Below are 25,461 nucleotides of genomic sequence, written 5' to 3'. Positions count from 1 at the left end.
CCCAGTGACCTTTTTATCTGGCTCTGGCCTCACTTGGGAGTGCTGAGGCACCTCTGCTCTAGCTGAATCTCCTCATTTTATGCCATCCACTCTATAGCCATGAGTGGATGATTGTTTGGGGGGTGGGGTGTTATACCAAGAAAACTGACTGTGCCGGTAGCAGATGCTATTGTAGCACACTAAATGAATAGTCATCCTCCACCCTGAGTGAGCCAGAGCCACAGATGCAGATTTCAGAAGGGATCATCACTTCCCCTTAGTCCATCGGAGCCCTGGCTCTCAGCTGCACACCAGCCAGGTCCTGGGAATCAACTTGAGACTCCCATCTAGCACTGGAATTTCACATCCTGGATTTTCAAAGTGCTTTATAAATACGACCTTGTTTTATCCTTACACTAGTCCTAGGAGGAAGGGGCTTATTATTATAATGCCCATTTTATAGAAGAGGAGACTGAGGCAGACAGAGGTTAAGTGACTTGCCCAGGGTTATACAGATAACATGTGTCAGACTCCAAGTCTAGCCCTCTCCCCACTTCAATGACTCCTAGTTGCCTTTAGATTTTAATCTATGTTCCTTTCCCACAAAGCACTCTATCCTATTTTGGGTGTGCTGGGGGGTGGTGAGGGTGAGGGGTGTGTGTATGTGTGTCCCTAGGGTGAGTTTATATTCCCCTAGTGTGTCTATGAGTGAGTGTGTGTGCTCCTAGTGAGTGTGTGAGAGTATGTGTGTGCCCCTAGGGTGAGTACTCCCAGGCATTCAGCTGGGAAAACAGCCCTAGATAGAGTTCCTGGACAGAAGGAATCTGCTGGCCATGTCTTGCCCCCTCCTCACCACCTCCACCTTAGCACACACAGACCGATTGTTATAGCTGGGTTTGTTTGGCCAATTTGCCCTTTAATCCTTGCCAGGCTGCAAGCCTGTGGCCCGGGCCTTCCTCCCTTGACTTTGCTGACTGGGAAAAATCTAATATCAGAAGTCCACAGAGATGTATATTTTTCCAGCAGGCAGCCTTACCTCCCAGGCCAGGCCAGCCCACTTCAATCCTTTTGGGCCCAAGTTCTAGACAGTTCAGGCAGGGCGAGTTGGTGGGCAATCGTGGAGAAATTGGAATTGTAATCAGCCCTGTGTCACTTCCCTGCTCCCCCAGACCGGCAGCCTTCCTCAAAACAAAACAGGGATTTCTAAACGGAGGTCTGTGAGCTTTTTTTCCTCTTTGCTGTTTTGATAACTGACATTCTGTCATATCATTTTTTGCAATTCTTTGTATTTTATTTTTTGCATTTAAAAACATTATTCTGAGAAAGGGTCTGTGCAGTTCACCAGATTGCCAAAGGGGTCCACAACACTCACACACTCACACACACACAGGATTATGAACTCCTGTTTTAAACAGACAAACCTGCAGCTCGCCCCTATGATAGTCACACTTAAATCTTAGTATTAAGAAGGGGAGGGGTCTGAATTTAGGATTCCTTCACCTGGCACAGTGTCTGGCACACAACAGATCCTTAGCAAACGCTTGTTGAAATGAATGAGACTGAACTGAATGTCAACATTAGTGACGAGGAGCCAGCTGTTCAGGCTCAAGCCGGGAAATGTGAACATCCTTCAGAGACCCCTTTAAGAATGGAACTGTTGACTTCTGGAGTTGAACAAACAAATAATAGGAGTAAATGAGCTCAGGATGGTCAGAGACCCAGAACGGCTAAGCAGCCAGGTTATTACTGATGCAAGAATGACGCCTGCTTCCTTCTAAACATCCAGCCCCAGCCCTGGCCCTAGCTACCCAGCTATCAGGGTGAATGAGGACTGGATGCAAAGAGGTACTTCTTCCTCTCTTCCCCATTGTCCCTAGGCAATTTCTTATACGTGGTCATTTCTCCAACTGTCCCAGTCCCTGAAGGATCACTGCACCAACCACGGAGACCACTGGAGCTTGACATGTTTGCTTTTCTAGATGCTTAATAAATGCATGTTGATTGACTGACTCAGATTTGTTATTAGATTGGTGTAAGTAACTTCTGGTATGTAAACTTCCTCCACCAATACAGAACATTACAATCTTAGTTATCAAAGTCACTGAGAAGCTAAGTGACTTGTCCATGTGTCATGGGCAGGACTTGATCCCAGGCCTTCCTGACTCCAAGGCAGACTCTTTTTTTTTTGCAGAGCAATGAGGGTTAAGTGACTTGCCCAGGGTCACACAACTAGTAAGTGTCAAGTGTCTGAGGCCAGATTTAAACTCAGGTTCTCCTGAATCCAGGGCCAGTGCTTTATCTACTGTACCACCTAGCCGCCTCAAGGCTAACTCTTAAATACATTAAAGTAGGCTACCTCAAGTACAGAGATTCTTAACCCAGGAACAAGGACTCCCAGTCTATATAGGTAGATTTCAGGGAGTCCATGATCTTGGATGGGGAAAAATTATATCTTTATCATTCTTATTTTTTAATAATAGCTACCTTTTTGGGGGTGGGGTGGGGCAATAATACTTACGTGATTTGCCCAGGGTCACACAGCTAGTAAGTGTCAAGTGTCTGAGGCCGGATTTGAACTTAGGTACTCCTGAATCCAGGGCTGGTGTTTTATCCACTGTGCCACCTAGCTGCCCCCACATCTTTATTTTTTATTAGCATCTAAATTTATCTTTTCCTTAAATGATTTAAAAACATTATTCTGAAAGGGGGCCAGGGCCCACAGCCTTCAAATGGCCAAAGGGGTCCCTGACTCAACAAAAAGGGCTTAAGAATTCCTGCTCTAAATGCCACAATAGTATTTTTTTAAGTCAGAAGAGGCTTGTGCCATCCCACAAATGGGAAAACTTGGGGAGAGTGAGAGAGGAAGGATGGATGCAGAGCCGGTGCCATCCTCCTCCTTCCCACTCCCAGCTGCTAAGACAAGCCTTTCCAAGCACTTCCCTTGGAAGCCAGCTCCAGGACATGATGAGGGAGAGGAACCAGCTGAGCTGACAGGCCCCAGCACCAGCCAAGGTGAGTGAGGGCCTACTGAGGCTAAGGAGGCGTTTGGGTCCCAGGCAGGGTGACCCCTCTGCCTGGCTAATGTCAAACTCACCTTGGCTATTGTGCTGCTGAACACTCAGCCAGCCTCAGCAGCTTCAGGCAGAGCGGGAGTGGGGGGGGGCAGTGGAACAGTAGGCATTCTGTTCACTCTCCATGCACTTATCTCTCCCCCTCAAAAAAGGCCAGAAGTCAGACTTACAGAATGTGCCTGTGTGAGTCTGTGTCTGTGTCTGTCTATCTGGGCGCGTGCGCCTGCATGCGCCCGCCTGCCCATGTCCTTGTGGTGGATTTTAGGAAATGTCAAGATGCTGAGGTGCCCAGAGTCTGGATGATATAGTTCTGAGTTTCTCCAGAGGACAAACTCATGGTTTTATCTGACTTTACCCAATAGACAGCTAGACAGAGGGAAGAAAGTGAACAGCAGATAAAAACATAGAAACAGAGCTAGAGAGGGGGGAAGAAAGGGGAGGGGGGAGACAGGACAGAGGAACAGAGAGAGGGAAGGAGGGAAAGTGAGAGAAAGAGAGGGAGAGGGAGAAAAAGAGAAAGAGTGAGAGAAAGATGAGGCTGAGAAAGAGAGAGGAAGGAAGAGCAATAGGGAGAAGGAGGAAGAGAAAGAAAGAGGGAAGGAGAGAAGAGCAAAGGAGATGGGGAGAGATGGGGAAATGGGAAGAGAGAGAAGGAAGGAGAGAAAGAGAGAGAAGGAGGGTGAGAAAGAGAGGAGGGAGAGAAAGAAGGATGAAGAGAAACAGAAGGAGGAAGAGAAAAAGAGGGAAGGAGAGAAGGGAGAAGGGGAAAGATGGGGAAGTGGGGAGAGAGAAAGAGAGAGAGAGAAAGAAAGAGAGAGGGGGGGGGAGGGAGGGAGGGAGGGAGGGAGGGAGAACACTCAGTTTTTCTACCTTCACAAAGAGAGGAGACAGAGACAACAGAACAGAGGAGAGAACCAGAAGGGTTATTCCATCCTCTTTACCTTTATCTAACGCCTGCTTCCTGGAGTTGGTTGTGCTACTTTGTCCCAGGCCCTCCTGGGTCCGTCCTAGCTAATGTACCCTTCAGGCTCTCCCTGACTGCTGCTCCTTGGGTCTTCTTTCTCTGTCTTCTCTGGAAATGGGAATCAAATGGATTTGGGATGGGGAGGGGGAGTGGATGGACCTGCCCCTGCCTTTCTGTGGAGGGAAGGGGACTTTGCAAACTCACTAATTCCTCCTATCTGCTCTCAGTCCAGGCTGGGTCAGAAATGCCAGGCCCTGCAGCCTCTACTTAATCCCCTGGAGTCACCAGACACGTGACCGGGCTGCAGTTCCACAGACCAGTTTGGCAGGAGGAGCAGCTGGTGGGGTGGGTGAGGGGCAGGGTGTGTGTAGCTGGGACCTGGGGCAGAGATTACAGTCTTCATAAAGGATGCTTCTGGCTTCCTGATGGGAGGCACAGGACAGGACTGGAGAGCAGAGTCCAATGAGATGCTCTTTCTCCTTTATCTAATGAAATCTCCTAGGGCTGGACGGCTGAGGGCTTCACACTGTCCGGCTCCCCCAGATACCTCCACGTTGGCCTCCCCAGGAAGACACTCTTTCGCTCCTTCGGCCCGGTTGGATTTTCAACTGTGTCCCAGACCTCGGGAGCTGCGTCTGTTAAGCAGATTTTTACTGACCATCACTTGGTGCTGCTGAGCACCCTGCTGGGCCTGACAGTTCCCAGCCCCAAGTTAAGCCCGTAGTGATAATGAAGCTAATTCAATTTCTCTGATTTAGGAGGATTTCGCTATGGGCGGATTCCAGCTTGGGGCTCTGGGGTCCAACAAGAGCCCTGCAAACTCCTCACTAACCTCCATTTGCCCTGATTCATGATGGCACTAACAGCTTCAGACCATGCCGGGCTATTGGGCGAGTAAGGACACATGGCTGTGTGCTTGTTTTGAGGTTGCTTGCTCTCTGCAAACAGACCACAAGCTCAAGACCATGGACTAGGACCTTCTCACCTTTTCTCTCTCTACCTGGCATAGAATTCATAGACTGTAAAAGAGGGAAGCGACCCTCGAGATCACCTAGTCCAACTGTCTCATTTTACAGATGAGGAAAACAAGACCCACCGTGGCGGAGCAACTTAGCCACACAGAGTGAGTCAGTGGCAGACTGGGAACAGAGCCCAGGCCTCCTGATTCGTAGCCCAGTGTTCTTTCCATTGTTCAACACTGCCTTTAAATAATAAAATACCTAATTTAACATGCAATTATTTATTTCAAGGACACGCTATAGTCCTTGCACCCTGGGCTGTTAGGCCCTGGGAGCGTAAGAAATGACCTAAAGTAGGTAGTTGGGGAGACATGAAACAGTTCAACAAGTCAGAAACAATAGTTGGAGACAATGCAGACAGGATGCTCAGCCAGTGTTTGTTAGCAGACATAGATTACAATCACGTACAACCAGGGGAAGGGAGTCTTCCACACCTGCCTAGTTACGAGTCGTAGCCAGCAGGATTCCTTGTGATAAGCGTTCAATTAAATGCCACAAACAGTTATTAAGTCTTTCATGTCTGTTAAATCTAATATGCTAGTGACTGAGGAGGGAGCAGGATTGGGGTGAGACTTATCATTTTATTGACACTGGGAATTCCTAGAGGAAGAAACTTCCGCTTCTGATGCTGGTTGGCACCTTCTCTACCACTTATAGTCTAGAGAGTTGCCCAGAGCACTGAGAAGTGAATGTGATTTGTCCTGTGCCTTATGGCCGTGGGACTTGAACCCAGGTCTTCCCGGCTCTGAGGCTAGCTCTCCAGCTATGACGACATGGGGCGGGCCATAGGAAAAGGGAAAACAAGATGTTGATCCCTAACTTTTAAGGAGCATCCGTTCTGCTGGACAAGGGAAACAATGACATGTACACAGACGAGTTGAATTGGAAGCAGGATGTAATGGACAAAGGAGATGAACGCTAGACAAGATGCTCAAGGAATATCTGAGAAGAGGGAAAAATACTTTGAGGTAGGAGGACCAGAGGAGGTTTCATAGAGGAAGCTGAGCTTGAGCTGGGCCCTGAAGGAAGAAAAGAATCCCAAGGGGCAGCAGTGAGGAGCGACAGCATGCCAGGCAATAGAGCGCAAATGCACGGGGGCAGTATATTGAGCTGGGGGAAAGCCAGAGGTCTAGTTAGGTTGGGATGTGAGTGCATGAAGAAAAACAGTATGAAATAAGGTTAGAAAAGGAGGTCAGAGAAGAAGGAGGAGAGTCACAATTAAGGTTTGTGTTTTATTCTTTGGCAACAGGGAGCCACTGAAGGTTTTTGAGCAAGAAAGTGACACGGTCAGACCTGCACCTTAGGAAGATTATTTTGGCAGCTGTGTGGACAGTTGTTTGGAAGGAGGGAGAGACTGGAGGTGAAGAGGCTGTTGCCAAATCAGCATTGGGCTTGGGAGTCAGAAAGACCTGGGTTTGAATCCCATCAGTGGAATTCATAGATAAATCAACTTCTCTAGGGCTCAGTTTCCTCATCTGTAAAATAGGATCATGAAACCTTTAGCTAACTACACTTCAAATAGTTGTGAGACTCCTCTAAGATAATGTATGCAAAATGCTTTGTAAACTTTAAAGCTTCTGATGAGGCACCCAACCCCTCCTTTCTTAGCCAAGTGAAGGCATTTTATCCTCCCCATCCTCCTTCTGCCTGCCTACCCCTTATTTTACAAAGGCTTCCATAGTGCATGTTGCATGGCCTCAGAAACAACACAGATCAGGTGGTTTGCTCCCTTGCTCAAAGATTTTCAATGACTCCCTACTGCACCTGGGGAAAAAAGATTCAACTCCTTCGCTTGGCATTTAAAGTCCTTTACAACCTTTGTCCAGGCTACTTTTGCAGGATTACTTCACATTAATCCTCTCCATGAACTAACTAAATAACTCAACATCCTAGCCAACTAGTCTGCCTGAGCAGACCTCTTGGGACCCAGGAAGCCATTGGCAAGGTCACACAGATAGCAGGGGTGCCGAGTCTTAAGCCTATGCCATACTTCAACACGTTCCCTTCCCTTGCCACTCTCACTACAGATGGTGGGGAAATCAAGATTTAGATACAATTTAAATTGGACAATACAACAAGTCATTTCTATGGTACAAAAAAGGTAAGACCTCTGTGGAAGCGGCTTTAAGGAATTATCACTCTACCAGGAAACTCTTAATAACAGCACCAGGAAGCTTAAATGGGACCCAATTCACACCCTATTGCTGTTGGATATGCTGAAGAATGTAACATTTCAACGATACCCCAGGGTGAGCTGTTATTAAAATACCTTGGCACTTACCATTTTTAAAAGGCTATATTACCATCATGATGGATTCCCTCTGAGCCCCCAGATAATAAAAGACATAGCCAATTTGTAAGAGGAGGAACTGCCCCTTGAAGGCAAAACTGAAGAGGGGCTGAGAGGTCCTGGGTGTATCGGTCATTTATGGTGGGCATCAATTATGTGGGTCACTAATGGTGGTGTTTTCTCAGTGGAGTCTGGGAGTGCCAAAAGTGGTTAGAGGATAACCTTGGGCTACTTTGATTGGGGCAACAGAGTGTAATGGAAAGTACCTTAGGTTAGAAGACCTGGGTTCTCATCCTGACTCAGTTACAATCTGACTTTGTGACTTTGAGCAAGTCACTTGCACTCCCGGCTACATTTTCCCCACTGTAAAATGTACCCTTGGTTCATGGCATATAGCTGTATGTGACCTCAGAGGTCAGCTGGTCAAACCCCTTCCTTTTGTAGGTAAGGGGCTGAGGGCCCAGATAAGTTAAATGCCTAAAGTCACATGGGGAGGGTCAGGGTCAGGGTCCAAAGCCATTCCAAATCTAGAAGTCCTTCCATTGCATCACACACCTGTCTTCAGCTCCTCACAGTCAATGGTTCTCAATCCTGGCCACCTCTCTGGGTCTCTACTATCTCCTTCAGTAAAATGGCCTCTTTCCTTCTGTCCTGACTGTGGGGATACGTGAAAGCCCATTGGCTGAGGTCAGTGGGATCATCCATCCCTCCACCCTTGGCTCCTGGTTCTGAAATGGTCTACCTTTCCCCTGTCCTCTGAGCTCTGGCTGTTGGATTAGAGATGAGACGGGTCTCTCAAAGAGAAATACTGTGTCTTTCCTTCCCAATACCCTAGGCCTCCTGCTTCCAAACCTCAGCCCACTCACTGTTCAGATCCAACCCAGACACTTACTGACTGTGTGACTCTGAGAAAATCACTTAACCTCCGTTTGCTTTGGTTTCCTTCAACTGTAAAATGGGGATAATAATAGCACCCATCTCTTAGAATTGTTTTAAGGATCAAATGAGCTAATACTTGTAAAGCACTTTGTTCAGTGCCAGGCACATAGTAGGTGCTATATAAATGCTAGCCATTAATGTTATTATTATTATTATTAGCTCATGACCACAACACTCTACCCATCCAGGATAACACTGACATGCAAAGCAGGCCCCCGGGGCCCCAGTGGCCTGGTACTGAGGGAGTAGCATGTAGACCCAACACTGTGGTCTCTAAGCAGCACCGCACAGCACTGTGGGAATTCCCCAGCACAGCCGGCAGCTGGGGAGCACGCATTTACATCTCAAAACCCCAAACCCTTTCCAGCTCCAGCCCTCTATTTCAGGGTGGAGGGGCTGGCTAGTTTCTGAGGTGAGTTACAGTGTACAGGTTAAGCTCTCTTCTGGGGGCTTTGATTGCAGCCTTGAAAAGGATGCTTATTCCTTTTAACTGAGAGTATATTTAACTCTTAACTGAGGAGTAAAAGCGCAAACACACACAGGGTTATGTATAAATACATATATGCATGCATACCAACACACATACATATAGCAAACATACCAACATATATACATGCATGCATACATTCCAACATATATACATGTATACCAACACATACAATACCGATACCTATTCTAGCATATATGTATGCATACCAACACATACACACATAGCACATATATACATGTGTGCATATATCCCAACACATACACATATATGCATGTATGCCAACATATACGCATATAGCAAGTATACCTATATGTGCATGTACATTCCAACATATACGCATATATGCATGTATTCCAACATATACACACATGTGCATATATTCCAACACATATATGCATATATACCAACATATACCCACATAGCATGTATACCAACATATACACATATAGCATGTACACCAACATATACACATATAGCACACATGCCAACATGCATATATGCATATACCCTAACACACATATATGCTTATATACCAACATATACACATAGCACACATATCAACATATATACATGTGTGCATGTATCCAAACACATACATATATGTGCATGTATCCCAACATATATGCATATAGCAAGTATACCTATATATGCATGTACATTCCAACATACACACATATATGCATGTATTCCAACATATACACATATATGCATGTATTCCAACACACATATGCATATATACCAACACATACACATATAGCATGTATACCAACATATACACATATAGCATCCTGGGAGCAATACTGCTGGGGGTGGTGGGATAGTATTGATTAGGGTAGAGGAAGGAGAAGGGACTTTTTCTTTCTTGGTAATGCCCTGGGAATGAAGGATCTCTCAAGGTAGTCCTTAGGTTCTGCAGGGACAACTTATACAGGGAATGGGGGGAAGCAGAGAAGGAGAGAGAAGAAAAAGAGAAGGAAGGAGGAGAGAGAGAAGGGATGAGAAAGAAGGAGGTGAAGGGAAGAAGGAAAGAGAAAAGAAAAAGGGAAAGGAGGAAGACAAGCCAGAAGGAGGAGGGGAGAGAGGAAGACAGAAGAGAAGGAATAAAGGACTAGAGCAGGAAGAAGACAAGGAAGTGCACTTTTCCGCACTTTCCTCTGTTCCTCTCATGCTGTATGTGTTGCCTGCCCGTGCCCCTTCTCATGACTCTCACAGGCTTAGTTCTTGGCTGATGGCCAGTGTGGCCATTAGAAAGAGGATGGAAATCCCATTGCCAGGCTCCTAAAGCCCCAGCCCGGCTGAGCTGGTCACATGGAGGCCACATGAGGCCACCTCCCTGACCCATACATGCTGGCACCCCTCCCCGCCTCCAGAAGGAAGATCTGACCAGCCTGCATCATACACAGCTGTGCCCTGAGAGGTGGGTCTAGGGACGGCTCCACATCCTCCTCTCCTTCCCCAAGAACATCTCCTGCTCCCTACTCTAGCTTTCCAGCTTTACAAAGGCTTGGGAGGATCTCCTTTGCTTGGGCAGTCTGGTGGGCTGGCTGGGGAGCTTTGATTATTCATTTCCTTCACTTGGTGGCTTCTACCTCACACAGTTGCCTGCTCCAGCCGCAGAATGTTTAGCGCTGCCAACCACCTCGCATGGACTGAAGAAACTCATGACTCCCCTTCTCTGCCTATGCAGATCCTACTTGTCCTTCAGGGCCCAGTTTCTTCCAGGAAGCTTCCCTGACCACACTAGCCTCTACTCCTTTCATCCTTTGCTGACCTTCTTCTGTTGTCAGAGCCAATGTCTCACAGTTTGGTACCGTGTTTCATAATCATTTCAGGTTGACCTTATCTCTCCAAAGAGTACCTTGAGTGCAGGAACTGAGTACTTAAGAGCCAGGAAAATCTTCCCTTTTGCCTGCCATCAGCTAACCATGTGACAGAGGCAGCCAGGTAGTCCAGTGGATAGGGCGTTGGGCCCAGAGTTAGGAAGACTCCTCTTCCTGAGTTCAAATCTGGTCTCAGACACTTACTAGCTCTGTGACCCTGGGCAAGTCACTTTACCCTATTTGCCTCAGTTTCCTCATCTGTCAAATGAGGTGGAGAAGGGAATGGCAAGCCATTCCAGTCTCTTTGCCAGAAGGACTCCAAATGGGGTCACAAAAAGGTTGGACACGATTAAAAAAAACAAACCAGTGACCTCAAACAAGCCATTCCCCCTTCTAAAGCTGTTTCCTCATCTACAAAATGAAGGGTTTGCACTAGGAGATTGATCTGTAATGTTTCTTTTTACTCTAAGAAATTAGGATTCTATGATTCTGCTGACCACGCATTTCCCTTGTATTCTCTTTGCAATTCTAGTCCACAGTAGGTGCCCAAGAAATTTTGAGAGTCCTCTACTGGAAGGGGAGTTATCTCTCATGTACAGAAAGTGACTGGGGATGTTGTAAGGAGTGGGATGATTATGCTAAGTAGCCCCTAGAATTTCCTCTAATTCTCAAGATACTAATGAGATCAATGTAGGCTAGGATATTAAAGCATCATGGAATTTTAAAGCTGGAAGGGAGCTTCAAGATTATCTAGTATAAATCCCTCATTGTCTCACCACCCTCCTTGTTACTAACAGGGAGCTTATTACCTCACAAGGCAGCCTGTTTTAGGGTTGGACAGATTTGATTGTTAATAAGTTCTTTTCATTAAGCCAAAATATGTTTCCTTGTAAAAGAAAACCCATTTTTCCTTCTCTGAACTTCTCCAGCACTCCAGCCTGTACCTCATAACAACACTCTGATGACAGGATGCAAGATTACTTAACGTTTTCAGACTGGACTCAAGTCCAGTTGCAGATGCTGGAAACCAATCAAATGAGATGAATGACCTTCGTAGAGGCACCCAACATGCAGTTCACCTTTATGGCTACTGACTCTTCCAGGTGGAAATCTTGGATCTTAGGACATTGAAAGAGGGACTAGTTAGTTGACTGGGTGGCTGATTTTGGTAGAGAGAGTCTCTCTGGTATGTGGCTGAGATCAGAGCTTGAACCTGGACAGGTTTCTGGCTCAGTGAACCAGGCAGAAAAGGCATCTAAGCTAGCTAGTTCCCTTGTGTACATCCTTCAGAGAGGGTGATGTGATGGACGAGCCCAGAGATCGGGGAGACAGGAGAGGGAGTCAGATATACAGTCAGCTCCGACAGCAAAGTGTCCTGGAAAGAATATTGCACTAGGAGAATGGGATTCCTTCTTAGCTCTGCTCCTAACTTGCTGGGTGATCTTCCCCTAATCTGTTTCCTCATTTGTAAAACGGAACAACAGAACTAGATAGATCATCACTTCGATTCTTTCTTCAGCTTTAAAATTCTCTTAAGACATCTTAAGACAACTGACAGCTTAAGGCAACTGGACCTGACTTGAGAGTTATTTCCCATGGTGTCCCAAAAGTCTAGTTTAAAACCGCACTAAGACTTTGGGGACACACTGTATTGCCTTTGTTTGCAATAGAGGTTGGCCAGACCAGCCAGGTGGGGAAGTACCTACCTCCATTCACTTTTTCTCCTCAGTTCCTCCACTGATTCCCAACTTCCATTTACAAACTCCCAAGATAACCAAGATCACACTGGTTTCAGCTTGCTAGTTTCAAGATTTACATTTTTCTTGAAGGAGGAGGGGGAAAGAGTTGGTTCTTGAAAAACAATCTGAAGAACCTAGCATCTCTCTCCACTGAATTAGCAATACCTAACCAGGGGATGACTTTTATTTTCCTGCCTCTGCCTAGGAACAAGTACTCTCAGCTGGTCCATCAGTTCAGCCTGTCTTCCAGCTGGGGGAGGACGTAGGGAGACAACGTTAGATTTCTAGTTCATTTGCTCCAAGAATTTATCAGGTGGGACAACCTGAACACTAAGCAATTTAAAGCAGCAGCTGCAAATACGGAAACCCCATTGTTACTTTACAGATAATACTGCCCCAAGGAACAGGACCCTCCTCCCTGCCCCCATCATCAGGTCCACTTTGTCCTTTGCAAACACAAGCGCACAAAAACAAACAGAAACTCCGGCTCCCTAGTAAAGCAGTGACCTCAAACTTTCAACCACTCCAATCACAGGCCGCTCACCTTTGCTGCTATGGAGTACAGGTTCCGAAGTCTGAGATCCAGCCCTAAACATTCCATCGCTACTTTCTGACACCTCGCCGATTCGACCCTTACGAGTGTCAGGCTGAGGGAGCCACACCCCTCTTCTGAAAATCGTGACCTATTTATGTAGGGAAAGAAGCCCAAGTCCCCTGCCTGCTCCTCTCCCCCCCTCCCTTCCCCAGCAAAGGGTTTCACGGTGACATAAGCACCACAGTTTCCAAATTCATTCCAGAGATACTTCACCCTCGGTGGCGCACAGGCTGGTGGGCTGACTGCGCCCTACTGGATCTCCAGGTCGGCCTCGGATGAAAGCAGCAGGGCAGATCCGGACCGTGACTGGCGGCGGCACCAGCCGAAGCTATTCATTCCCTAGGCTCCAAGGTATCAAGGAACTGCCGGCAAGTTAGGGGTGCCCTGGCGGGGAGGAGTACCGGCTCCAGAGTCCAGAGCGGTCTGAACGCCGCCCCCCCACCCCTGCCCCGAGACAGACTGCCTGCCTCCCAGGAAGCGCCCCCTCCGGCGCACCTGCTACCCCAGCTCTTGCAGGAGGCGAGCTCGCAGAGACAAGGAGGCAAAGCAAAGGACGGAGAGAGATGCGCAAAGCGGGGCTTCTGCCTAGTCCTCGGGGCTTCCCTCGCTCAGCGTAAGGGATCCTCAGTTTCCCCGCGGAGGCTCTAGCACCACATTACGGGTGTGCAGAGCTCCCTCGTAACTGCACCCCCGGCTGCAGAGGGAACCCCCCCATCCAACCCGAACCCCAGGGGAGCCCAGGCTTCACCGCCCTGCCCCGCTCTGCCCCCGGGCACAGAGAGCTAGGCGACGATCCCGTTGAGGTGCTGGCCCCTCGGGATTCCGTGGCCGCCACCCCCTTCCTGGGCAAGCTCCCGTGAGCCATCCCCGGGCTCTGCCGCACCGTCCTGACCGCACTGCATCAGCCCGCCCAGCCTACCTCTGACTTCATCCCTCCGCCGCCGCCGCGGCTCTCGGGCTCGCGGTGCCCTGGGCAGCCAGGGACAGGGGCTCCAGCCGCCGCTGCCCTCGTCCAGGCTGCCGCTGCTCTCGCCTACTCCCGAGCCCAGCGCTTCCAGAGTGGGGAGGGCTGGGGAGGGCGGGGACCCAGGGGTGCCGAGAAAAGGGCGTCGCGGGGGCCGGCCGGCCGCCTGCCGGGGGCGGGGTGGGGGCCCCCAGACGCTTCCCAAAGCCCGGCGAGGGCTGGGAAGCGGCCGCGGCGCTCCGGGCGGCCAGCACAGTGCGGCGCCCTCGCTGCCTGGCTCTCTCGCTCCCCCTCCTCGGACGCTCTCGCTCGCTCTCGATCCCTCCCCCGCCGCAGCTCCCGCAGAAGGAGTCTGAGTAATGCTCCATCTCTGTGTTGACACGGACCAGACAGCAGTCCCCATTACAAGGTCAGCTGCCCGGCTGGCACATGCCCCAGATTGGCCAGGGCCGTGGGCACGAGGTGCCCGTGGCCCCGCAGGGTCACCTCTGGGGGAGAAGCCGCCCATCCCCTTCCTTCTCAGCGGCGAGCCAGTGCCTCTTCCCCTTTAGATGATCCCCCCACCCCCATTCACCCCCAATCTCCTTGGTCTTACAATCTCCTTGTAAGACCAGTTTCCTCAGTCATAAAAGGAGGGAGTTGAAAGAAGATTTCACCTTTGGCTTTCTATCAAAGTTTCTCCTCTTGCCCTTCATCAGAACAAGGCACTAACCGGAGGTTGATAGGGACTGTACTAGGGGAAGTAGGGTAATATCTCTCAGGAAATCTGTAGCTGTCCCTACTCTGAGACAGATGCTTTCTGGAGATGGGGTTTCTCGTACTTTTCTTGCTTCGCCTCCTAATCGATTCCACAGCTTTGGCATCCCTAGACCCCAGGACGTTCTAGATCGATCACACGAGGTGGGGACTCAGCAGTCAAGCCGAAGACATTTCCATCACCCGCCCCTGCCCAGTTTGGCCCCCAAGGGCCATCACTAGTTTCTTTCTTTCCTTATCCGTTTGAAGGGGGTGACTTGCCCACCTTCTCATTAATTTGATGGTATCCTAGGCCAAAGTGTGGTAAAGCACACTCTGGCCTTTATAATGTCCCCGTAAGAGTTGAGCTGTTTACAATTTCTGAGCCATCAGGGTTTTCACCTGTTAAGTCGGGGGTATACCCAGGCTGATAGAGCTTTTAGTTTTGGCCCAACTGATGCAAAGCCCCGACATCTTCCCCAGAGCTGGGGCAAGTCTTTCAGCACCCCAATGTTTTCCCAACTATTCAATGGCCAGGCTAGCCCCCAGGGTCAAATCAGTCATGGCCCCAAAGGTTCTTTTACCCAACTTCCTTCTCTCTCTCCATTGTTGCACCATTTCCCTCATTTAGGACAATAGGTGCCTAAGGATTCCTTCCAGTACCAACAATCCATAATTTATTTACCTGATCTAGTCTCAAAGAGCATTACAGAGAAGGCAGAAAGGAAAAAGTCCAGTAGTATGAACAGATTCTGGGGGAGAAAAACCCTTAGACCTCAGGATACAAAGTCCCATGAAAGGGAGACTGGGAAAACACTAGGCTGCTTTGGGGAAGTCACCCCCAGGGGAGGGAGAAGGGCAGATCCATGTCCTGAGGTCTGGGCTGTGACATGTCAGGGGAGGAAGTGAGCCATCTGGTAACTTCTGATTTGAACTATAATCCTTGCTAGCTAATAGCTAGTTTGGCTGTTCCTACCCACCCAAGGAGTATGATCCTCTAAACTTCAGCATGAAGGGCAAACTGCCCCCATCCTATGAAATGGCCCTGATTTCTACAGAGAGAATGCAGCTGGAGTTCTCCTCTTGGACCCCACCAGGTCTGCTCAGCCCCACAGCATTGCACCTGCATGATTTGATTTCTTTCCTCCTGAACCCCTCACTTACATTTTAAAGGCTTCAGTTCCAGGTACCACACTTTAGGAGGGACAGACCAGACAAACTAGAACACATCTAGCTAAAGAACAGTGACTATGATGGTGAGCGGACTGAAACTATTTTTGTATGAGTAATAGTTAAAGGAATGGAGGGTATTTAGCCTAGAGAAGTAAACTATTAGGGAAGGGCATGATAAATGTCTTTAAATATGCTCAAAGTTGTAATGAAAGGAGGAAACAGATTTATTCTGTAATTCTCCTTAGTGTCGAACTAAGGCTGATGGATGGAAGTTAAAGAGAGGGGGACTTCATCTAAACAGGACAATTTCTAACAATTAAGAGCTGCTTTTATTTTCTTACACTTTTAGTACATACAATACACCAAAGGGCAAAATCCATTTAAAATAGATGCAATCTTATTGTCAAAATTTTCTGGTGCTAAATGGTGCATCAGAGCCTGTTTATATAGTACTGTTCTCCATAGGTGGCAATGTTTAAGCAGGTTGGATGACCATTGACCAGGTATGTTGTATAGGGGACTGCTCTGCTAAAACATTAGTTAGGTTACGGCTTGCCATGGTATAGTGGAAGACAGAAGAGTTGGGTTTGGGTTTTAATTTGGGTAATTAATGACTACGAAATTTTGTGGAGGTAAGTAGACCTTGGTTTGTTTCCATGTTTGTAAAGTGAAGGGTTAAGGTCTCTTCTAGGTTGAAATTCTATGACCTTGTCTTACGTCCTTGGGCAAGTCATGTAGTCTCTTTCCATCAGTTTCCTCATCTGGAAAATGGAGATAATGATGTTGGCACGACCTAGCCCACAGAGTTATTGTGAGAAAAGTGCTTTGTGAACTGTAAAATGCTGAATGAATGTGAGTTGTTATTATTGGAGATGACCTTCAAGGTCCCTTCCTACTTAGATTCTGTGCTTTTTTCTTATTATTTTCTTTCAAGTCAGCAGAGCTTAGCAAGGATCCACTTCCTTTTAATTTCCTCATGAAGCCTCTATAGGAATGAGCCTATCTCTTTGGGTCAGAGTTCAAACTCCCCTGTTTAGCAACAAAAGGGGTAACAGCACTCATAAAGTACAGTGGTGTCAAGGCCTTAGGGAAGTCCAGTTCCCAGAAGAGGAAGCCCCTCATGGGGCACTCTTGGTCATCCCCACCACAAGTTGACCCACCTCTAATTACAACACTCTGAAACATCCATCCCTTCCCCCACAAAAACCATCTCCCAGAAGAGGAGGAATGAATGAAGAACCCAGTCTCAGATCCTCTCATATTAAGTATCCAAACTCAGTCCCCTTGAAGACTAGTGTAGGTTTGGTGACAAAATAGATATTGAAGAAGGTCTGTCTCCATCATTCAGCTCCTTCTGCACAAATTCAAAAAGTCTCCCCTCGTTCCTCCCTCACATCTGAGCATGTGCCTGGGATGATAGCAAAAGGGGGTGTGGAGTATTGGAAAGAACACCACACTGGGAATGCTAGCCCCAGTTTTGACACTGACTCCCCAGATAGTTGGTATTATAAGGGAAGTTTCATTTCTCTGGCCTTTCCCCAATTAGAAAATCAGGAAGTGAGGCCAGATGATTTCAAAGCTTACTTCTCATTCTATGGCTCTTAGAGGGATGGCGTGGTATAATAGAAAGAACCTTGCATTTGCAGTGAGAGGACCTGAGTTTGAATCCTGACTGTGCAATGTGGTGAAGGGGGTAGAGCATCGGGACTAGAATCAGGAAGAAATAGGTTCAAAGCTAGCCTTAGACGCTTACCATTTGTGTGAACCTGGGCAAGTTACTTCACCTCCTTGCCTCAGTTTCCTCATCTATAAAATGAGCTGGAGAAGGAAAAGCCAAACCACTCCAGTATCTTCGCCAAGAAAACCCCAAATGTGGTCACAAAGAGTCTGAATGTGACTGAACAACCAGGTCTAGATCTTATGAAGAGCCCATAATTAGCAAAAGGAAGGAAAGAAAGAAATATTCTTTAAAAAAAATTTTGGGTGGGGCAATGAGGGTTAAGTGACTTGCCCAGGGTCACACAGCTAGTAAGTGTCAAGTATCTGAGGTCGGATTTGAACTCAGGTCCTCCTGAATCCAGAGCTGGTGCTTTATCCACTGCGCCACCTAGCTGCCCCCTAATTTTTTTTTTTTTAAGAAATATTCTTAAGGGCATATTCTGTGACAGGTTCTGCGCTGAGCACTTTGTAGACATCTCATCTGACCCTAACAACAACTCTGGGAGGTTGGCCTAGATGATCTTCAAAGTCCTTTCCAGCCCATAATCTATGATCAGGGAAGGAAGGCCTGGTACTGCTCTTGCTCCCTTACAAATTTCAGGGAAAGGCGTGAGAGCAGGACCAGTCAGATGTAACCCACCTCATCTCTGCTTCCAGTCCTGGGAGCAAGCTCTCGCCTCACTTGAGAAATAGGCATCAACCAGCTCTTCAGTGGGGCAACACGAAAAAGGACACCATCGGGCAGCTAGGTGGCGCAGTGGATAGAGAACCGGCCCTGGATTCAGGAGGACCTGAGTTCAAATGCGGCCTCAGACACTTAACATTTACTAGCTGTGTGACCTTGGGAAAGTCACTTAACCCCAATTGCCTCACCAAAAAACCCCAAACAAACAAAAAAATAAATAAAAAGGACACCATCTCTGCTCCCAAGGAACTCACACCACGTGGCCTGGCTCTGCCTACCCGCTTCTGTCCCAAGACTCTGCACTCTTCACCCCAGTCTCCTAGCATGCTATTAGAATGCCATTCTTTGAGGGGAAAACCCTCACTGAAGAGTCTAACCCTTTAGCAAAGACTGTCACCTGGGACTGACATTGCCTAATGGATGGGAAAGTACTTTGAAAAGTTAAAAGCTTTAATTGAATGCAAGGCTGTATCTCCTCAGCCTCTATTGTGCCATCAATTCACTGCGCCATCACTGCCACCTCTGACAGTTGTGACTTCTTTCGGAAAGGGGGATGAGGTGATGGAAAGTGCCCTGGGCTTGGAAATCAGGAGACTCGGGTTATATGGGGTCAATTCTGCCAATAACTTGTTATGTAACCTCGAAACAGTAACTCCCCCTCTCTGGGCTTCGGTTTCCTTGTCTGTGAAATGAGGGGGGGTAGGACGGATGATTGCCAAGGTTCCTTCCAGATATACTATTCAGTGATCTGTGATCTGAATACTATTTTTTTATCTTTTTTTTTCTTTTTGCAGGGCAATGGGGGTTAAGTGACTTGCCCAGGGTCACACAGCTAGTAAGTGTCAAGTGTCTGAGGTCGGATTTGAATTCAGGTCCTCCTGAATCCAGGGCCGGTACTTTATCCACTGTGCCACCTAGCCGCCCCTGAATACTATTTTAAAAATATCCTTACTCCATTTTTGGAGTCTGAATCAGATGTGACCTGAGTTCAGCTTACGAAGAAGAAGAGACCCCCCAGGTGAAGTGACTTAGATCAAGGGACAGAGGAGGGGCCTGGGCTGGTGTCTAAAACACAGACAATAATTCCCCTCTAACATCCTCTTTCTATTTCCCGTTATTTTTGCATATGTCTCACCTCATGGCCTGGTACGGAGCTTGGTATCGCATGTAGGCAGTGGTGGTGCTAAGGAAAGGTTCACAAACCATCAGGTGCTGAGGAGATATATGTTTAGCTGGAGTCAGGTGTGAGAAAATTTGGGGAGGCAGGTAGGGAACCCCACTGGCCCTTTTGCATGAGCGATAAGATTGCTGTACCCTTAAGCCATAGTTGGAAAGCAAGGTGGCTCAGTGGATAGAATGCTGGACCTAGATGGAGTTAACTCATTTTTCTTGAGTTCAAATCTGGCCTCTGACACTTACTGGCTGTGTGACCCTGGACAAGTCACTTAACCCTGTTTGCCTCAGTTTCCTCATCTGTCAAATGAGCTGGAGAAGGAAATGGCAACCCACTTATCTTTTCCAAGAAAACTCCCAATGGGGTCACAAAAAGACTACACAACTGAAATCACTGAACAACACTGATTCCTGGGCTAGCTGACATGGATCATCCAGACCTTTGACTCTTGTTAAATTTCCCCTAACAGGGGGCAGCTAGGTGGTGCAGGGGATAAAGCACCGGCCCTGGATTCAGGAGGACACTTACTAGCTATGTGACCCTGGGCAAGTCACTTAACCCTCATTTCCCCCCTATCCGCGCCCCCCCCCCAATTTCCCCATATATTGGAAGCCAACAAGCTGGGGGAAAATCATAGGTATTGAAATTTCAAATAGACTATTTTCTCTTTGTGTATGTGAGACTCTGGTGAGAAATTTTGTAGACAAGGAAGTTAAAATGAGTTATTCTGATCCTGAATATAGATTGTAATTACTCAGACTCCCTTTGCCTTTCATTCTCATCAGTCTGGGCCCAGCCCTCCTTTGTGGGCTTCCTTCTACAACTTTATTTCAGCGTCTCTGTGCATCAGCCAAACTGGGTTATCCAGGGTTCTGCAAACTCAGTTTTCCTGCCTCATCTCAGGCTGTTTCCCGAGTCCCTGAATGTCTCCCACCCACACTCCATCTCTTCCAGTTGGAATCCTAGCCTTCGAGATGTCGCTCAAAAACCATCTCCTCCATGAAGCCTTCCCAGAGCTCCCAGTTGGAAATGCTCTCTTGCTCTTCAAATGTCTCATAGCCCAGTTTGGCAGGAGTGTAGAGTGTTAATGACATCCAGCTCTCTGAGACAGGTCTCTGCTTTCTGTCCTGTCTTTGTTCATTCCCTCCACATGGGGTTTAATTTTAACGAGCATCTGCTTGTTAGCAAGGAGACCAAGTTTTGACACCTACCATGGTGAGTTCTTTGTGTTATGATGGAATAGCCCCCCATCATCCTCTCTGTCTCTCTCTCTCCTGTTTGTCCCACCGGGGCTGGGGCAGCAGCCTCTTTAGAGTTTTGCCATGTGCACTAATGAGTTCCCGGGAGGCCAGTAGAGGGTGATGCTGCCATGAGACGTTTTGTTCGGTTAATTAAGAACATCATGGGATGCTACCAGGGATTGTCTGCTAGCCCAGATGTGGTGCTACTGCATGCAGGGACTGTCCCTCAACCCCATCCTGCACCTAGGAGCCAGATCCAAAGAGGGGTCTGCGACACAGGGCCTGGTGTCCCTTATAAGCTCGGTTGGGATGGCCCAATATGGTCTTTCTTTCCACACTCAGGGGGTTTCATGGCTGAAAAATAAATGCTCACAGTGGCATGACCTTCCCAGAACTAGTCGGGTGTAGCCAAGGGGAGGCTCGCAGGCTGCTGGGCACAGTTCCCAGGGGCTCACACTGCTCTCTTCCTTTCTGGGAATGTACAAACGGTGCAGCATCTACTCCAAGGGTGCATACCCAGGGCCAGGGTCTTCCATGTTGAGAGAAGGGACAGAGAGGGGAGATGGAGCTACCCCTAGTTCTCCTGCAGGAATGGCTGCCCTCTGGGTCTCAACCAGGAGGGTCAGTGGGTGATTTCTTTAGAGCCTTGATTCTGTGCTGAGGATAGAGATCTGTAATTTCCCAGCTGTAACACTTCCTGGGAGGTTTCCTTGGCTGTATCTAGCATCCTGCCCAGACCACAGGCTGTAGAATGTTAGCATGATTGCATCTACTCTATTCCTTATGTGGAAGAGTGTTTCTCTTGGGATGTGTTCGGATATTTTTTGTATGTGTATCTATTTTCTTTTGGAAAGGGACATCTCCCCCTGGCTCTTCTTAGTTCATAATTACCAGGAGTGGGGCAGGTGCCTTCTTACCTGGCAGTATTTATTCCTTTCCTCATTCTACCAACTGCTAGTACTCTCCTCCCCCAAGTAAATTTAGAGACTTTGTCTAGATCTGCATTTATTCACTTTATATTTATGTTTTGTATACTTATATACTTATTAACTGCCTCGCTCATTAGAGTGTAAGATCCTTGCCAGTAGAGATTATTTCATCATTTGCAGTTGCATCCCCAGACCCTGGAACAGTGTCTGGCACATAGTGGGAACTTAATAAAGGCTGATTGATTAGTTTTTGCAGTTCCAATGGAGCTGAACTTTGGAAGGTTCATCTTAGTGCACTCAGGGTCTTCATTAAGAGGAGCACCTTGGAGAGAAGGCACGGACTCATCCACCTGCCATTGTGGGAATGTGACTCATTCAGGCGTCCTGGCGGCAATCACTCAGTGACAGTGAATCTCCCACCCACTATCCAATGCAGTTCACCCAGTAAAATAAGGGGGCCCAGCTCTGTGGAGTAGTAGCCAGTGGAGTGGTACCCAGCAGGGCAGGCGGCACGGCTAAGCCTCTCTGGTGGTTTCTGTTTTCTTACTAGGTTCATGTTTTTAGTGTGTTTTTTTTCTTTTGTAGGACAATGAGGGTTAAGTGACTTGCCCAGGGTCACACAGCTAGTACGTATCGAGTATCTGAGGCTGGATTTGAACTCAGGTACTTCTGAATCCAGGGCCAGTGCTTTATCCACTGTGCCACCTAGCTGCCCCTAGGTTCATGTTAATCCTTACTTCTTTCTTTCTCTCTCTCTCTCTCTCTCTCTCTCTCCTCCCTCCAGCCTTCTCTTTCCCTCCTTCTTTCTCTCTCTCCCTCCATTCTTTCTTCCCTCCCTCCCTTCCTTTCCCCCCTCCCTCCCTCTTCCTCTCTTTCCAAAAAGACAATGCTTTGTTTCACATGGACAGTCCCTACTTTCCCCTAGTTCATTAAAAAACAAATATTTCAAAAGAGATTCACTAGCAACTAAGAGAAAACAAAACAAAACAAACCCCCCCAACCCCACAGAGAGTCCAGAAGCATTGATTTACAGAGTATGAGAATCTTATCTGCAAATCCTCCCAATCTGGCCAAAAAGTGACATAGAATCACTCATCACCTAAACTCAGTTTCCCCTGTTTCCTAGGCTTCTGCCTTGGCTCCTCCATTAAGCTGCCATCTTACTTTAGGCAAAGAAATTCTTACACCTATCTCCTAACCCAACAAAACACTTATTGTTGGTTTTTCTTCTCATGAAACCTGGCACTACTGTTACCCCATTCTACCAACTTCAGGGGCCAGTATTTCCAAAGCCCATGAGAGTACTACATCAGCAGGATTCCATTGCTCCCTCCAAGTGATGACTTGTCCCTACATCCTTCCCTTACCCCACATCCCAATAACAGGATGACCATATAGTCAGTAGCAACAGGTGCATGAATTTCTGTGTAGTTTTAGAAGCTTAAAATGGAAGCTTTGGGGGACAGCCTGTATAAAAACTTCAGTACTTCAAGGATATGCTATTTCATCTGAGTGGTTACTCCCTCCACTGAAGACAGCTTGTAACCCCTTCGCCACTCAGTAGACAGTCCTTGAGAGTTGCTATGGCTGAAAATGGATCACCCTGCTGTCAACTAGATGGTGAGCCTCTGGGAACTTAACAAGACTGGTCCTGGGACAATAGGCTTATAGCTTGTTACCAGGTCTGTACTTGAAGCCTTTCCAACTTGGGAGAACCTGTCAAGACATGTCCTTTGCTGGCATGGCCTTCAAGAACCCAGGGTCCTTGGATTAGGACTTTAGGAGAGGCATAGCAACATGGCTACAGGAAGGAAAGGGTCATTTCTTTAAACACTTCTCCCCTGGAGCCTGATGATTGTACCTTCCACCACCTCTGCTGTGCCCCTGAATAGTTCACTAGATGCCATAAATGTGCACATTCCCTTTAGCAGGGCAGGTTTCAACCCATGCACTATTTCTCACCTTATGGCACTTCTGTCCCTATTCTCCAGTGGGAAGCATCTGCCCAATATACTATAGGCCTTCCTTTTAATATTTTGTAGGTACAAGGGTAACATTTGGGATGCTCATCCATCATCCTTGGCTCTTCTTCTGTGATTGGCTGCTCCCCTTCTTTTCCAGTCATTTTCTTTCTTTCTTTCTTTCTTTCTTTCTTTCTTTCTTTCTTTCTTTCTTTCTTTCTTTCTTTCTTTCTTTCTTTCTTTCTTTCCTTCCTTCCTTCCTTCCTTCCTCCCTCTCTCCCTTCTTTCCTCCCTCCTTCCCTCCCTCCTTCCCTTCCTTCCTTTCTTTCTTTTTGCAGGGCAATGAGGGTTAAGTGACTTGCTCAGGGTCACGCAGCTAGTGTCAAGTCTCTGAGGCCGGATTTGAACTCAGGTCCTCCTGAGGCTAATTCACTGTGCCACCTAGCTGTTCCCTCCAGCCATATACTTTCTGAGGCTACTTCTTCCACCCAAGTCTTTATTGATAACAGGTATGCTTGCCACCTACTTATGCCCACCGTGGATTTCTCCATGCCCTGTATGTTGCCTACAATTTTTATTTTTTAATCAATTAATTCAAATTTGATTTTTAAAAATAGTGCTTATTTTTTTCCAGGATTCACAACTATAAAGCCTCACTAGAAGAATGCTGATGTGAATGGTCCAAGATAATTCCTAAGGACTCATGATGGAAAATGTTCTTCAAATCCAGAAAAAAGAACTGTGGAATCTAGATGCAGATCAAACCAGACTGTTTCTACTTTTTTTGTTTTTTGTTTTTGTTTTTTGAGGTTTTCCCCTTGTGTTCTGATTCTTCTTTCACAACGTGACTAATGCAGAAATATGTTTAATGTGATTGTCCATATATAACCTATATTAGATTGCTTGCTGTCTTGGGGAGGAGGGAGAGAAGGGAGGGAGGGAGAAAAATTTGGAACTAGAAATCTTTTTTTTTTTTTTTTTGGTGAGGCAATTGGGGTTAAGTGACTTGCCCAAGGTCACATAGCTAGTAAGTATAAAGTATCTGAGGTCACATTTGAACTCAGGTCTTCTTGAATCCAGGGCTGGTGCTCTATCCACTGCGCCACCTAGCTGCCCCATAGAAATCTTATAACAACAAATATCGAAAACGAATTCTACATGTAACTAGAAAATAATAAAAGACTTCTATGATAAAAATAAATAAACAAATAAATGAATTTTTAAAAAAAGAATACTAAGGTGAAAAATAGGGAGTTTTGACTAAGGGAATGGTTTGGGATGTGATCTTGCTAGAGGGATTTGTCTCTGTCCCAACATAATAGAACATAGGAAGTGAAGTAAGTACCTTACAGTCTTTAGATTTTGTCTTAGTCTGAGGGTCTACTGGAAGACAGGATTGTCCTTCTCTAGTTAGGTTGCCTACTTTAGAGAGTTGTTTTGAAGGCCAAATGAGTATTAAGATATGCAAAATTTTTGGAAACCAGAAGATTGATCCTTCCTTCCTTCCTTCCTTCCTTCCTTCCTTCCTATCCACATAGCTCTACCCATCTCTCTCATTACTGTTTCTTGTTGTTGATGACAAACTTTAAAGTTTAAAGACTTTCCCCAAACTATCCTATTTTCCCTGAAATAATTTCTTATGGATTCTTGTCCATTAATTACTATCAGAGGGAGCATGGAATAGTGGATAGAGAGCTGGTCTTAAAGCTGGGAAGATGTTGGTGTAAGTGTTACCTTTCACACAGACTGGCTGTGTGACCTTGGCTAAGTCATGCCCCTGCTGTAGGCCAGAGATGTCAAACATGGATCTGGGCAGCATTCCCAAGTTTAGTCTGAACCAGATCAAAATGTAACTGGTGAAATATTTAACAAGCTAAATAAAAATACAATAAAACACAGATAACATTCCATTTTAAAACTCAGTCAATATGAATTAGTGGCCTCTGTTTCTATTTGGGTTTGACACAACTACCT

General features: G+C 47.0%; 2 protein-coding genes across 8 annotated transcripts in view; both read right to left on the bottom strand.

Annotated features, from left to right (window-relative positions):
• IQSEC1 (IQ motif and Sec7 domain ArfGEF 1) overlaps positions 1–25,461 on the bottom strand; it is an 801,393-nt gene that overhangs the window by 143,263 nt on the left and 632,669 nt on the right. The gene's annotated exons all lie outside the window — the stretch shown is intronic.
• Positions 13,203–14,242, bottom strand: LOC122738995 (translation initiation factor IF-2-like). The gene is made up of 2 exons (XM_043980866.1): positions 13,826–14,242; positions 13,203–13,290 (listed from the first exon to the last, which is right to left on the bottom strand). Exon 1 carries the CDS (start codon positions 14,236–14,238, stop codon positions 13,834–13,836), a length of 405 nt encoding a protein of 134 aa, XP_043836801.1. The 5' UTR covers positions 14,239–14,242; the 3' UTR covers positions 13,203–13,290; positions 13,826–13,833.

This window comes from Dromiciops gliroides, chromosome 1 (assembly GCF_019393635.1).
Source record: "Dromiciops gliroides isolate mDroGli1 chromosome 1, mDroGli1.pri, whole genome shotgun sequence".
Taxonomy (NCBI): Eukaryota; Metazoa; Chordata; class Mammalia; order Microbiotheria; family Microbiotheriidae; genus Dromiciops; species Dromiciops gliroides.
Note: the sequence above shows the minus strand (reverse complement) of the source record. Positions and strands in the feature narration are given on the sequence as shown.